The sequence below is a fragment of the Molossus molossus genome, unplaced genomic scaffold (genome assembly GCF_014108415.1).
Source record: "Molossus molossus isolate mMolMol1 unplaced genomic scaffold, mMolMol1.p scaffold_m16_p_1, whole genome shotgun sequence".
In the NCBI taxonomy this organism is placed as follows: Eukaryota; Metazoa; Chordata; class Mammalia; order Chiroptera; family Molossidae; genus Molossus; species Molossus molossus.
In genome coordinates, this window is record NW_023425344.1 from 241,545,616 (window position 1) to 241,562,318 (window position 16,703).

Here is a 16,703-nt window from a genome sequence, read left to right on the forward strand (position 1 = left end):
AAATTTCTCCAGGCAGCCAGAAGCCAGAAGCCTGGGTTGGTGTGGGGAGAAATGAAGACAGTACACAAAGCTCGGAGCTGTTCCAGTAACCTGGGCAGGTGACGGAGGGCCTGACGAGGCTGCGCTCCGCCATGAAGAGACCTGGGTCAGGGGCTGGCTCTCCTACGCCAGCTGTGCGATCTGGGGGACGTCACCGAACCCCCCGAGCCTCACTCCGTCTCCTCATCTACGGTACAGAACCAACGCCTCGCACGGCTGTAAGGATAAAGTAAGGCATACTGCCTGGCCCATAACAGGTGCAGAAATCCTGGATGTGTGCATATGCCCCACACCTTCCTTAATTTTTCCAAACATAAGTGGACCTCATGAAAGCATTGCAAACAAGGCACGAGCCTACCTGGACCAGCAGAAGGAGGTTCGTGTCTGGTAACGGAGATTTCAGCTTCAGGGCTTGCAGGAGTTCTAGAACAACACTACGAGACAAGTACAGTTTATCCCGCTCCTGAATACAACAAAAGGGAAGGGGTAAGCAATTTCTGAAAATTCATTTAGAACAGATCTATGTCAAAGAGCTTCTAACAGATTCACAGATCAGAAAAAAACAAAAAAAACCCAGCATTTTAAAATGCATAATGCACTGTCCTTAATGAATAAAAAGAAAAAATGTAAAAAGGTATTTGCATGTGTGTAATAAGATTACCGAGAACACATAATTTAATGGACGAGAAAAAGATAGGCTAGCTCTTAAATACTGACACCACAGGATGTGGTTCTTACTCAAAGGGAATTATATAGGTTCCCAGAACTGCATAAATTAAACAAACCCAAAAGCTCTTTTTTTCCATAGAAAATGATCTAGGGAGAAACATATGCAACTGCTTACAGCGGTTCTCAACCTTCCTACTGCCGCGACCCTTTAATACAGCTCTTCATGTTGTGGTGACCCCCAACCATAAATTATTTTTGTTGCTACTTCATAACTGCAATCTTACTACTATTATGTCTTAGGCGACCCCTGTGAAAGGGTCATTCGACCCCCAAAGGGGCCGCGACCCACAGGTTGAGAACCGCTGGGATCTCGTATCCTCGCTAAGGAACTTATTTTTTAAGTGCACAATTTTAAACATACAGAAAAACAGAGAGATGACATATATTATGTACTACCACCTGTCTTTGTTAAACTGCAACATTTTGCTTTGACTTTACATTTTTTTACAATAAATCAAACACCAGAGACAGTTGAAGCTACCTCTACAGTGTCCCCTGCTCTTTCTTCCTTCCTTGAAGGAGCCACTATTTTGAATCTGGTGCTTATTATTTCATGTATGTTTTGACAAACCTTTTACTACATATGTATTATATATAGTATATATATGTATTTGCTTACTTTTAAAATTTCTAACATAATGTATAATTATAAAATAATATTATAATGTAATGCACAACTTGTCTCCGTTATAATGTATAACAGTATTTTTGCATTTTTTAACTTTCTGTAATGATAACACATTGTGTATATTTTTCTGCAACTTGCAATTTTTCACTACATTATATTTTGAAATTAGCTCCTATTGATACACACAGCTCTAGTTCTTTCAACTAAATGGATTAATAATATGTTATGTATGAACATACCCAAATTGATTGGTCTGTCCTCCTATTAATGGAATGCTAGATTGTTTTGTAAGCTTTTTATTGTCAACTATAATACACACGTAGAAAAGTACATAAAACATAAGTGTACAGATAAATGGATTAGTATAGATTGAACTCTTGTGTAATCAGCATCCAGGTAAAAAAAAAAGCACATTGTAAGCATCTTAGAAGCCCCCTGCGTGTCCTTTCCTGACCGTAATCAAGTACCTGGAGAGCCTGTGGGTTTGTATCCACTGCCTTTTCTTTCTGCTCTTTCTCACGCATGCTATCTTGCCTCCTCGTAGGTCTGGTTATCTCTGCATGCTGGATGCTTTATTAAAAATGTATTTGTAATGCTAATTTGGGGCCTGAAATGCTATCTTCCTCCAAAGAGCTTTCTGTTGTTTTTGCCAGGTACATGGAGGCACCAGAGGTCCAGAGACCTTAATAAACATATGAGCCTTGTACTTTCTCAGGCCACCACAGAACTTGACATTCAGTTGTGTCCACATGAGGGCAAGCTTACTTCTGGGTTATCTGTACTTTGTGGTTCCGACCAAAACTGGGGGGGGGGGGGGCGGGAGCACGGGGTGGGGGTGTATCAAACTCTTGGTAGATTCTGGATTGTGACTTTTGTCCCCCTAGCCTGAAATCTTCCAGAATTGCAGCTCAGTCTTTCAGTCCCGTCCTCCAGATGGGCAAACCACCCCGGGCAACAATGCCCTCAGTGCCAGGCCCACATCTCCGCGTTTCTGTGCCCTCCCAGACCCTAGCTGGGAACTTTGCTATATCTGGTTAGCACTGTGATGCTTTTAAGAAGTTTTCAGAAAATATTCTGTTCACTTTATTTTAACTTCTTAAGTTAAAAGAGAAGATAGGTTCAAATTATCTAGCCCACCCTTATCAGAGAGAAAGTCTAGGATTTTCACTAGAATTATATTAAATTTACAGTTTATTTTGTGAGAATTTGCTTCTTTGCTATGCTGGGTCCTTATCCATGAATATGAGATCTGTCTCTATTTATTTAATGTTTTGTAACAAAAAATTCTGGTTATCTCCATAAAGTTCTTGCACATTTTGTTAGATTTTTTGTTGCCACAATAAATGACATTTTAAAAATACATTTTATAATAATTTGTGCTGAATAGTAAGGTAGGTGGTTTCCATTTGTAGCCAGTATCCTTGCTGAACTTTCTTATAAAAGTTATAAAAAGGTGTCTATAGATAGATTCTCTTTGGTTAATTTATAATCACATATCTACGAAAAGTGAGAATTTTCTTTTTCCTTTCTAATCCGTGTATGTTTGATTTCATCTTCTTCCTATATTACAGAACTTTGTAGGACACCCAGAACCACAGTGAATAGAGGCAATGATAATGGGCATCCTCGTCTTACTTATGATTCTAAAGGGATTACTGCTGGCACTTCACCATTAAGTATAATGTTTGCTAGAGGCTTCTGTTAACAACCTTTGTCCAGTTAAAGAAGTTCCTTCCACTCCTAGTTTGACAAGAATTATCATAAATGGATGTTGAATTATACAGAGTACTTCTTTTTTGTCTGCTGAGATATTGATAAAAGTTTTTCTCCAGTAATCTGGTAACACGGTGACATAAACAAATGTTCCAATATTTAAACCATTATTACATTACAAGAAAATCCTCACTGGGTCACGAGGCTTTAGCTTTAATGCATTAATTTGCTACTATTCCTTCAGAAATATTGCATCTCTGAAGTATAATTGGTCTATAATTTTCCTTGTCCACATTGTCCTTGTCTGGTTGGTATCAATAGTCTTTTGGTTTCATAATGCATCTTTTAGTATCTGTTTCAATTTAAAATATATTAGGAAATTTCTATTATTACTAATAGTTTATTCAGCCTTCACTCTTAAGCAATAGCTTAGCTGGTAGAGAATTCCAGGTAAACAGTATTTTGTTTTGTTTGTTTTTTCTCATAATTTTAAAGATGTTTTTCCATTATCTTCTGGTTTCCATTGTGCTGTTGAGAAGTTTGTTGCCAGTCTATTTATACAGTGTCTTTTCTCTTAGTTGCTGTTAAAAAATTGTATCTGTCTTGATTTTCCTGTCAAGTTGTATCTTACTCATGTAGACTATTTCATGAGCAGGTAAAATTTTAATGCTCGCTGTGTTTCCTGAATCAAAGCATTAATAACTTCCATCAATTCCAGAATTGCAAAAAAGCCTATTTTCCCTCTCTGAAATACATATTAGATACATGTTAGATCTTCTCTTTAGAGTCTTCATCTCTTTATCCCTCTTTGCTGCATATTATATAATTCTTCAGTTCTATTTTCCATTTCACCAATTCCCTCTTTGGCTATGTCTAACTTGCTGTTTGACCTGTCCATCAAATTTTTTATATTAATGACTATTTCTCATTTCTAGATTTTCTACTTTTTTTCAAATCTTTCTGTTTGTTTTTTTTTTTAAGTGACTAGACCTCTGCTCATGTTTTTAATTCATCCTTTATATGCTTATCACTTAAAGAATGTTTTTATAGTTTCAATTACATAGTTCTAATATTGGAAATATTTAGGGACAATAATCTTGCTGTTTGTTGATTCTGTTAATTTAGCTCATGGTGGATTATTTCTTCATATAATTTATAATTTTAGATTGTGAACTCATGTTCATTAGGATTTTAAGTATGGAAATCCTGTTGTGCCTAGGCTGAAAGTATATCCCTCCAGAGAAGTTTGAGGATTGACTTCAAGTTTGCTTCTGCCAGACATTCCAATGCTATTACTTGCATGAGGGTTCACAGAGCATGTAGGTATTATAAATCAAACTCTAAACATGTTCAAAGGTAGATTCATGTTTACTCATTCTCAAGGTTACTATAAATCTTTCTCTCAATTCCCAGGTTCAGACAGATCCCATTCTTTGTCACTTCCATATAAGAATATATTCTTTCCAAATCACCCTTTTACCAAGGGTTCAGACTTTCTGCTGGGAATGACTCAGCTCCAACTCCCAGCCTGAAATAGTCCCAAGACCTCATCTACCTCATCTCCTTCCTCTGTGTGGGCTTTAAAACTCAAGCCACTAAGTTACCAAGACAAGCAACCCCCCGAGCCCCACCCCAAGACTTATATAATATCAGCTTATATGCTTACCACTCTGGTTCTTAATTCCCTCTTCATTTTTTTCTCTTTTTATTTTTATAAAATTAGCTCTCCCAAAATCATGTTTATTTCATCCAGCATTTCTAGTGTTTAAGTAGGACAGTTTTAAGGTTATCTAGGCTGCCAGACTGGCAGAAAGAGAAGTCTCCAGATCCCTTGCCTTTCCATGCCTTTTCTTTTGATTAAATAGGGGGAAGTCTTGATTAGGTACTGCTATGTAACTATTTCTTATAGTTTCTCATTATCTATGAGGAAGATGGAAACACCCTAGATTGAAGCTTTCTATAAGTAACATTCATTTCAAGTTGAAAAATGAGAAAGGGTAGATGACAACAGGGAAAGGGAGGCCCCTAAAGTTATGATAGGTTATGAGGGGATGTAACATATAATGAATATTCAAAGCCAAGAATATCTTGAATTCAAATTGGTGGAAGGTCCCCTATAATCAATACCTAGCGTAGACAACAGAAAATACAAACTCATATGGGTCTTCCTCTACGAAAATGCATTAATTTAAACAAGTCAAACATAAAGAAAGTGACTTCTAAATATAGAGTATCTTTTCATTTTATTTGGTGCTGTGTCCTACAGATTGATTTTTTTAAGAGAAAAAAAAAAGTTATTTTTCAGGAAGAATTTGAAAAAAGACAAAATGCTGATCATCTTGGTAGTTAGAAAACATATCGTTCCAGGCAAAGTAATGGTTTATAATCAGAAAGACTAAAGAGATGTTATCACGGAACACTTGACATGGCAGAATGGACACACAATGGAAAGAAATGAGACAAGAATGTTTTAAATAGAATATAAACCTTGGTATAAAATTAGATTTTTATGAGGAAAATAAAGGGCTTACAGAAGTGAACAACATGAATAAAAGAGTATCCTGAATATTCAAGAAAACAGCAGAAACAGAGACCCCATTGAAAATAAACTTGGAAAACTTGGAAATTGGGCAAGATAATGATTTGTGCATTGTTCGTAAGGACAGAAATGCCTCCTTCTTTCCCATTAGTGTCTACTAGCTCCAACTAGGCTGCCTGTACTCACTGGGCAGACAGTAGTTTTCCACTTCCTCAGTGGTGGGGCAGGGGACACTAAAGATAATGCAACTGAGGAAGAATTAAGGTAAAATGACAAGAGATGAGATTACAATCTCAGAGGCCAAGAACCCAGACCTGGGGACACAGACAAATGAGAATTAAGGAGCTCTGCACAGGATTTTACAAATTGACAACCCAATATTTTTCTACTTTGGGTATCAAAAGAATATGTAGTGAGGCTTGCCCACTAATTGTGGGTGGATTTTTTTTTGATCCTCACTTGAGGATATTTTGCCATTGATTTTCAGATCAAGTGGGAGGGAGAGAGAGAGAGAAACATCGATGTGAGAGACAGATAATGATTGGTTGCCTTCCGCAGGACTCCAACCAAAGCCAAGATCAAACTGCAGCCAAGGTACGTGCCCTTGACCAGAATCAAACCCAAGACTATTTGGTCCGCAGGCCGATGCTCTAACCACCGAGAAGACCAGCCAGGACAATCATGGGTAAATTTGAAAAGGACTTTAAGAGGTCATTTAGATCACTATCTCATTTCATTCAGAATACCTCTTCTCTACTAAACTATATGACCCTCAATCCTCCAAATTTGCTATTTAAGATATTTTATAAATATATGTAAAGTGTTTCTTTCCAATGATATTTATTAGGTCTCACTAGAATTACCCATTTTAAACTATATTGAAGCAATTAACCTAACAGGGATTTGACACACATATGCACACTTACCTTAGTGAAAGCTCTGTAACATAAGCCACACACCTCCACCAGGTAGGCCAAAGTGAAGACAGCATTCTGAATTACAAAGCTGAGCAGTTTTGAAAATGGTTCCAACAAACTCTGCAATGAGATTGGGGCCGAATAAAATCAACTGCTGATTCTTTCATTTAAAAAGTATTACATACAATCTTATGATACTTTAATGGGATCACTCTTTTCTTTGTATTTAAAACCTACTGCCATGTGGCTACTGCAGCAACCCTGGTAGGCTATTAAGAACAGAACTGCACCTTCCATCAGTGGCTTGAAGGGCATGATTTAATCATTTTATTGCTTTTTTAAAAAGCCATGTTTTCCAGATGGCATCATTTGTAAACCTACCTAACTCTAATCCCATCCTCATGTGCACCCCCAGTAATCAGGACTCTACAGATTTGCATTAGATCCTCCACTCTATTTCGTTGAACCTCCAAGCCTCTATGGCTTCATCAGATACAGCTTCTCTAGAACCCTGTCATCTCAGTTAAATAGCACAAGCCAACCCTTGCGTGTGAGCACCAAAGCACTATTAGCTTAGATAAAACTCATCATGCTCCAGCTTCCTGACAATGTTTAGCATCAGAAAGGCATTGTCAGTTTTGGTTTACCCCTCTGAAATCCACCCATAAAGGGTCAGTTTTAATTCATATGCTTTCTGAAACCATTTAGAAACATTTATTGAGTACCTACTAAGTATCAGGCAGAGTTAGATACTTTTATATAGTTTATCTTATTCAAATTCCTTACAACAATCCTGGGGAGACAGTAAGTTACAATAGTTAATGACACAAGTCTAGAGTCTCACACACATGTTTTCAAACTCTAGCTCCCTGTGACCTTGAATAGATTATTTAACCTCTCTAGACACGGTTCTCTCCTTTGCAAAATGAGGATAAGAATGGCCTCATTTAAAGGAGATAATGTATGTAAAGCAGCACTTGGCAAAGGGAAGGCCTTACTCCATCACTATTAGCTAAAATCTGCACCATCACTGAAGCGTTAGTATCCCCATGCTGCAGCCGAGGCAATTAAGTAGGCAAGTAACTTGCTTAAAGCCATACAGCTATGGAATGGAATTCAAAACCAAATTCCAGGGCAATTTTCCAGAGGCAGTATTGCTCTGTAGGGAAGACAGGATTGTTTCAGTTGGACTCCAAAAGACGTCCATGCCATTATTTTTACGATTTCTCAACCTCTATAGTCCTAACTGTCTGGATTACAAAAGTAATACACACTCAATGTGTAAATGCAGGATCTGTAAAAAGTACAAATAAGGAAATAATAGTCATCCATAATCCTGCCACCTAGTGATAACATTCTGGTACATTTCCCTTTTCTGTTACACACAAGTTCATAAATTGAAATCTTACACATATATAATCCTACATTTTGTTAATATAATAACAAAACTAACTTCCAATGGTATATAATCCTTCATAATCATCCATTTTAATGGTCACAAAAGTCACATTTTATAACATCCCAATAAATAGGTTTTGTATAATATTTGCATTTGCATTTTCTTCCTTAGAATAAATTCCTAGAAAATAAATAACTAAATCAAAGAATATGAGTATTTTGAGATCTCTTTTCCTTAGTGATATAAAAATGAATCTGTTACATGTTAGGAATTACATCTTTTATATAGGATAGGAATTATGTCTTTTATTTGTTTGTATTCCCCACATAAATCCATGTAGTACTTTCCACATAAAATAACTTTTTAAAAATCCTCTTTGAAATAGTATGGCTGATTCAGCATTCTTTTTTTTAATCTTTATTGTTGAATGTATTACAAATCTTCCTCATTTTTCCCCCACTGACCCCCTCCTCCCCACTCCCACCCCCCTCCTGCCTTTTCTCACACTGTTGTCTGTGTCCATTGGTTATGCATATATACATATAAGTTCTTTGGTTTATTTCTTCCCACCCCACAACTCTCTTCCCTTTGAGGTTTGTCAGTCTAGCAACCAATTTGTACTTCTTAATCCCTTCACTTTTTTCACCCATGCACCCTCCCATCTGGCAACCAACAAAATGTTTTCTGTTTCTGTTTTGCTTGTTCATTTTGTTTGTAGATTCAATTAATGATAGCTAATGTATTCATTGCCATTTTGTTTGTTCATATTTTTTATCTTTTTCTTCAAGAAGACCCTTCAACATTTCATATAATAATGGTTTGGTGGTGATGAACTCCTTTAGCTTTTCCTTGTCTGGGAAACTCTTTATATGCCCATTGATTCTAAATGACAGCTTTGCAGGATAGAGTAATCTTGGTTGTAGGTTCTTGCTTTTCATCACTCTGAATATTTCTTGCCACTCCCTTCTGGCCTGCAAAGTTTCTCTTGAGAAATCAGCTGACAGTCTTATGGAGTCTCCTTTGTAGGTAACTAACTGCTTTTCTCTTGCTGCTTTTAAGATTCTTTGTCTTGAACCTTTTGCATTTTGATAATGATGTGTCTTGGTGTGGGCCTCTTGGGGTTCATCTTGTTTGGGACTCTCTGTGCTTCCTGGACTTGTATGTCTGTTTCCTTCACCAAGTTAGGAAAGTCTTCTGCTGTTATTGTTTCAAATAGGTTTTTGATTTCTTGTTCTCTCTCTTCTCCTTCTGGCACCCCCAAGATACGAATGTTGGCACGCTTGAAGTTGTCCCAGAGGCTCCTTACACTATCCTCATTTTTTTTGGATTCTTTTTTCTTTTTGCTCTGATTGGGTGTTTTCTGCTTCCTTATATTCCAAATCAATGGTGTGCTTCTTGGCTTTACCTACTCTACTACTGAATCTGTATAAATTATTCTTTATTGCAGTTAGTGCCTCCTTCATTTCTGACCGTGCATCCTTCATTTCTGACTGGTCTTTTTTTATGCTCTTGAGGCCCTCACTAAGTTCACTGGATTCTCACTAAGTTCATTGACCATCCTTATAAGCAGGATTTTGAAATAAGCATCTGTTAGGTTGCTTATCTCCATTTCGCTTAGTTCTTTTCCTGGCATTTTGTTCTGTTCTTTCATTTGGTACCTGTTTCTTTGTCTCCTCATTTTGGCTGCCTCCCTGTGTCTGTTTCTGTGTATTACTTAACGAGAGGTATGGGGCAGCTGAGACCAGATGCTGCTTGTTTGAAAGAATTTAGGAAAACCTGAAGTAGGATCCAAGACAGGCTAATCCTATAGTTCAGCAACTGGCAACAGCTTGGGTGGGCCTGAAAGTTGGGTGGGGCGGGACCTCAGGGAGTCACCAGGGTGAAGCAAACAGTGTGAGCCAGGTTGCTGGGGTCCCAGATATGGCGACTGTCTGCCTCCCCAGGGAAGGGCTCACCAAAGGAACAAAGGCCTCTTACAGCACGTTTGTCCCGGAGAAAGCCCCCTCTCCAGCCCTCGCTCCAATGCCAGACAACTCAGTTCTTCCCTGTATGTCTCTGGTGCCCCTCGAGCTGCCTCCCCTCCGAGCTTAGAGGGAGTGAGTCCGATAAGTCCGTGCGCGGGCCCTTTAAGGAGCTGCCTGGGGCTCCAGCCGCCTCAGCTTCCCTGAGCCTCAGTTCCCGCTGGTTTTCCGGCCAGAAGTGATGGGGATTCTCTTCCTGGCACTGGAACTCTGAGCAGGGTGCCTGGTGTAGGATGGGGACCCCTCAGTCCTCAGGGAGGACCTTCCCAGCCGAGGTGTCCTCCTGATGTTTATCCGCCACACTTGGGTGTGGGACCAGCCTGTCCCCTCCGCCCCTCCTACCAGTCTCGGTGTGGCTGCTGCTTTAATCCCGTAGTTGTAGGACTTCCATTCAGCGTGATTTCAGGTGGTTTTGAATGATGTTTTTTCTGTAATTTAGTTGTAATTTTGATGTGGTTGTGGGAGGACGGATACCGCGTTTACCTGCGCCGCCATCTTGACCGGAAGTCTGATTCCGCATTCTTTGATCTGTATAAATGTTGTTGCCTTGGATGATGGATGAATGGGGACAGGAATATGTCTCTGTTGATATATAACGCATCCTTACTTGCCAAGAAAAAAAAGAAAACTCAATTCAAGTCGACATAGAAAGTTGCTCTTTTATCTAGCAAAGAAGCATGGTGATGGGGCTATATGGTACAAGAGAAAAATCTAGGAACTTGAATAAAGGACCTAGGTTCCACTAACTAGCTTAGCAACCTTGGCCAAGACATGTCATCTCTCTGAGCCTCTTTCCTTATCTGTAAATGAACAGATTAGACCAAATGATATCTTGGCAACTTTCCAGCATAAACCATGAGTCTATGAAAGAAAGTATGTTCAAGGTAAAAAGTTATAGGAAATGTTCCTTCTTGGTATATTAACTAGTAGTTACAAGACATTGTGATACAAACTATTGTACCATTGCACATAATACAGCCCAGAAATTTAGCCGGAAACACAAAGGTGGATGAGACGCAGTGCTGGAATTCACGAAGCTCACAGTCTCCCTGGGGAGACTTCAATACAATGTAAGTGCTACTTCAGAGAGCGCTATCAAGTATTATGGGACCTGATATGGAAGGAAGTTGCTACAAAGAATATGAGCATTTTTTCATTGAAATTCAAATTCTCATTTTGAAGAATGGGAAGTTCACCCCACCGACAAGGGTAGAAAGCATTTTGGGTAAAGGAAATGGCCTAAGCAAAATCAAGGAAGTATGAAAGTAAATAAGATTATAAGTGTAAAGCAATTAGCACAATGCCTGCTGCATGGTAAGTGCTAAAAAACAGTGGTTGTTGTTTTGATGATGATGATGATGATGATGATGATGATGATGATGATTCTGAAAGTACGCAGGAGGCATAGGGGATGGGACAGGTAGCTGAAGACTAAATTGAAAAGGTTAGACTGGAAAGTTAATTAAGTACCTTCTTATATGCCATATTAAGAAATTTTGGACATTATCCTAAAAGAAATGAGAAATGATCAGTTTTTAATACAAGAAGTTAATGCAATGAAATGTGTTTAGAAGGATCACCTAGTTCGTAGTCTGGAGAAAAGGCCTGGTGGACATGGCCCAGAACTAAGAGGACCAGTTACAAAAAAATGATACTGTGATATATTGGAGCTTTTCACACTGGACACTATCAAGAAGATTGAAAGTAAAGCATTCCGTATGCAATAACTATGTCTTCAGTATTGCTACATAAACTTCTTTTCAGGTTAAAAGATAACTAAATACCAATTGGTTATGTTTGTCTGAAACATACATACCCTTGTGGCATTGGTAGAGGGTATCTTCAGGAGGCAAATCATAATTCTCAAACTGGAATCTAAAGAACACTGTGAACAAACATGAAGAAAGTAAAAGTCAGTACCCTTCTTGATATAGCTTTGCTTCATAGATTTCCTATAGGCATTTATTTTAGGAAATAAAATCTGAGCTATAGCTGCCTCCTTATAGTCTTCCATGCCATATATTTACATTGAAAAAAGATTTTTCTCAGGCTTAAAGAAATTTATTTAACAATGTTAAACAATTAAACATAGTTCTTAAACTATTCCTCAAGATGTAGCCCTAAAATTAAATCAGACAGAGCTGGGTAAAGAACTGGGTGGATGGATGGATGATGAATGGATGGATGCATGGATGGATGGATGGATGATGAATGGATGGATGCATGGATGGATGGATGGATGGATGGATAGATGGATGGACAGACGGACAGACTAACAGATAGGTGGATAGATAGGTATTAAATGTGCCCAACTCTACAGAGATACACTAATTTGTAAAAGGTCATGCTAAAAAAAAAAACTTACATCAATTTAAAACCATTCGGCTTATTAATCCAAATCAAAACCAGTTTCATCTGCCCTTTCTAGCATACTAAACATGACAAAAACCTGTGGGAAAGCAGTAAAATTTCTACAAGAAAAAATTATGTCTCACAAATTTACTAGACCTGTATTTGTCAAGGTTCCATATGAAAACGTACTTTTTAAATTGAGCTTACTGGGACTGGGGGAAAATGTTACAGCAAGAAAAAACAATATTACTTAACATTATAAATATAACACAATAGCAGTCTACATTTAAGTCCCTACAGCTAGGTACAATGGTAACTTCTTTAAGAAAGTACAAAGTAGGTCAGTACTTCCAAGTATAATCCCTGGGACAGCAGCACCTCTAATACTTGGAAACTTGTTAGAATGGAAATCCTCAGGCCGCACCCCTACTGAATAAGAAGCTCTCAGGACATGGCCCAGGAGGCTGTTCTGTAGCAAGTTTCCAGGGACACTGATACACACTAAAGTTAGTAATCCACTTCCCCAAACTGATGAGAATTTACTACAGAAGAGTTTTCAATGGCTTAACATTTTCCCCAGAGATTACAAACAAAGCAGAAGATAAGAGGCAGGCCCAGACCTGATCCAGCAGGGCAAGTTTTCACACACATTCTCAAAGTATTCCACAATTACTTCCTAAGGGAGACATTGGTCAATTCAATCTGCTCAATACCCATCAGAGGCGATGTGACATTTACATTACTTTGAACCAAGGGCTGAAAAGTGGCTGCTCATTGAGTCCCTGTAGTGTTTTAAAAATCAGGCAATAGCATTTTGGAAAACATGGGGAGATGACAGCATGAGGCCTGCATTCCCTCTGTAACAATTGACTGGAGAGCAGTAGCAGATGACTCTGTTAGAAGGGACTGGTGCTTTCCAGTTCGCAAGGGTCTCAATTCTCCTTGTTATTTTATCTCACTCCACCTTTATGGGCAGTCAGGGTCCCTATGGGCAGGGCCGAATGTCACAAATTAGGCTTACCAGTTTTAGCAGCTGGCAGTACTTCCAAATGGTCAGTGTTCAAGTTTAATATTTTGACTACAGCATCAGCCTATAGGCATTGGAATTCGCCAGGCTGGCCCCAGCCCTTCTCTTAAGCAAAAAACAGCCCTGGATGGCTCTCTGGTCCTAGAGAGGTTCCATGCAGCCAAGTTAAAATGCATGCACCTGATTTCCTACATGTTTATATACGGTAGCTATACACATACACGATTTCAAAGTACTAACTCTCTTTGCTTGAATTTTTTCAGCTACTCCAGACTTGTCAGTAGACAAGAGTCAAAGGATGCGAGAGACAGTAAAGATGTCGGTATTCCTGCTTCTCACTGTAACCACAAACTCAAAGAAAGCAGCACACACCAAGCTAAGGGCCCCTGAATGATCATCCTCACAGAACATAGGTGGGGGTCACATTTCCCAAATCTGCCAATTTGGAAAAAGGTATTAACAGAGGTGGTGGTCTTTATAAAATATTTTACATACATGTGATACTCATTTTATAAGAGGTGCTGCTGACATATAACTTCACCTGTCAGATTAACAAGTGATTCATTAACAAACTGAATACTTCTTTCTATCTGTGATCTGCATCGAGTACAAAAAGCTTGTGGGACAAATGAGGTTCAGAGACAGAAATGGCCACTGCCAGACACCCCTTTCTCCCTGCAAATGAGACCTGGATGCCTTCCATTCATCCCTGCTTTAGAAGGACTTGAGAAGTCTGTTAGTGGAAGGGATACTGGACTGGGAGTCAGAAGACTTGAGTTTTAATCCTCACATTGCCACCACCTCTCTGAATTTGTAGTCCCCCATCTGGAAATTGGGGACATCGGAAAGGATGGTTTTTATAAGTCTCTTCCAGCTTTAACAGGATAGGATTCTGTTTCACATCTGGCTCATGTTGAAATGTCACTTAGGCTATCAGATTTCCAACTAGGCGCTCGTGTGTGTGTGTGTATGTGTGTATGTGTGTTGTTGGAGGGTGGGCTGGAGAGAGAAGGATGGAAGCTGTCAAGAATATCATCTTGGCTTTGCGAGCACTGTATTCACAAATACACAGCAATCACTTCCATTTAGATAATTCTCTAAAACTGAAGCTTTACAAAGTATGTCTGGTCTCGCTGTAGACAAAACTATTTATTTATGTACCTATGTATTTATTTAATATTCACTTGAGAAAAATTTCTAGATGAACACAATCTAATGTTTTCCTGACCTTTATTGTTTGAGTAAACTGGAAACATGAAACCACTCAAGTCAAAATGCCCATTGTGTATAGCGGTCATTCTGTAACACTTGGGGAGAACAACCTAAATAATATTCTCCAGTCATGGCTAACAGAGATTCCATATAGCCCTTTATGAAACATTAAATCACACAAGATTTCTGCAAACAGAAATAGGTAATTTAAAATGAAATCTTGGGCTCAACTTACCTTCAAAGGCAAAACGCAAGGCAGCTTGGCAAAAAAGGTCTGAAACTGGTTGCTGATTGTGGTCCAGAGGCTACTAGGAGAATCCATGGGCAAAGCTTCCATGAAGGTAGCAATGTTTTCCAAACAGTGTATCATAGCACCCCCTGCTGGTAAATTCTTTTTGTTATTTAGACCCTAAAAACAAAAGCATAGGTGGTCAACTGCTGAAACAGCATGGGAATTTGTGTAGCTTGGTAAAGATCAGTTTTTAAAAGCACATAATCAGGCTATAATTGTGTTGTGTGCCTACTACACAGGGTCATCATAGCATTTAGCAGGAGTATGGAGAAAAATCAACACATTCAGACAAACTTAGGAGGAAAAGCTGTGATTTTGACTCAGTGAAAAAAGGTGAAATGTGAGCAAGAAAAACACCTTTTAGAAATCTACAATTTGCGTGGTTAGGTGCTAAAAAGACACAATGAATGATGCTTGTGGGAACCTCTATTGGCCGAAGACTAAGAGTAATGACCGGTATAGTAAAGTCCCTGTGGCAATCTGCCAACACTCCAAGCTAATTGAGGGAGCTAATAAGAGGACCTGAAATAGGAATCCAAGTCCGGCAGTACAGCAAAAAAACAGTGGAGCTGAGAATTGACTTCAAGTCTCGCAATACATCAAATAAGTAGGATTTTAATCCAAATCTTGTGAAACAACGAATAAGTGAAACTGACACTTGAATCCCAGTCTCACGATACAGTGGGCACAGCTCTACCCGCCACACAGCTGGGAAGGCGGGAAGTTCTTGGAGGCGGGTTCTCAATGATTGGCATCCACCCTTTGGTGGAGGGCGTCCAGAAGCTTTAAATAAATAGTAAATCCATGCAAAACAGCAATGTCTAACTGACATGTGCCTGTGCATTGGCCGTTTTTTAAATTAATATTTACACTTTTAGTTCTTTTACATTTACATTAAAATGAAAATTGTTTAATTTAATTTTTAAAACTAAATGACTTTCTTCCTCAGCAGGGATTTCAGCGGGGGCTCAGCGTATCATCCGAACAAACCTACCTCCAAGAGCTGACTGAGAGCGGCGATCGAGCTCAGCTCATTGAAGTCCATCAGAGACGTGGCTAAGGTCCGTAAAAAAGTCCCATCTGGAAAGTGAACGGTCACATTTAGTAGGGCTGGCGTGCCGGCGACCAGCCGCTCGAGGGCCGCACTCCCCGCGGGGAAGTACCTTTGATGGTGCTCTGGAACAGCTGCGGGAAGATGCCGTTGGGGGCCAGCTGGTGGAAGAGGCAGCGCAGGAACTGCTTGGCCACCCCCGCCGCGTTGCCAGGAACCATCATGCTGGGGTTGGGCAGGGAAAGAAAGGACAGCATGAGTTGGGGTATTTATTTGCTGACTTATTTAGAGTTCAGGCATTTACCCGCACCAGTCCCCTTATGGACTATCTCACTGTCATTGTTATCAGAGAGATGAAATATTCTAATCACACAGAATCCTGTTAGTAAGTTTTTAGGAGGAGAGAACCAGGAAATGCCGGGGGGTTGTCCCAGGATAATTCCGCCACCCCAGTGTACAGATGAGTGTTTCCAGGCCCAGAGAGAAAACGTGACCTTCAAAGGCCACAAGTCCAGAGAAAGGCAGAGTCAGGACTAGAACCCAGGATCAGGATTATCAGCAAGATCCCCCAGAAAGTGTCATTGGCTAAAAACAGAGAGCTCCTCTGAGAGAAAATACTAGGAGGGAGATGTTCATTCCTAATGGGAGAGCTGGGAAGATTTGGGGGCGGGGCATTCGGAGTTGGTACTTATGAAATAGATAGGACTTTGATGTGTGGGTTTCCCCCTTTACCCTCTGTACCACCTCTGCATGTCAAAAGAGGGAGCCAAGGGATGATGGTGTG

General features: G+C 39.5%; 1 protein-coding gene across 5 annotated transcripts in view; it reads right to left on the bottom strand.

The window, feature by feature from the left end:
* The window catches only part of UNC79 (unc-79 homolog, NALCN channel complex subunit), a 238,396-nt gene that overhangs the window by 29,646 nt on the left and 192,047 nt on the right, over positions 1-16,703 (bottom strand). For all 5 annotated transcript variants that reach the window (XM_036257786.1, XM_036257803.1, XM_036257794.1 and 2 more), the window contains 6 exons: positions 16,032-16,144; positions 15,863-15,948; positions 14,812-14,985; positions 11,802-11,870; positions 6,575-6,685; positions 398-502 (listed from right to left, as the gene is read on the bottom strand). In XM_036257786.1, coding sequence (XP_036113679.1) covers positions 398-502; positions 6,575-6,685; positions 11,802-11,870; positions 14,812-14,985; positions 15,863-15,948; positions 16,032-16,144 — 658 coding nt within the window. The remainder of the gene's footprint in view (positions 1-397; positions 503-6,574; positions 6,686-11,801; positions 11,871-14,811; positions 14,986-15,862; positions 15,949-16,031; positions 16,145-16,703) is intronic.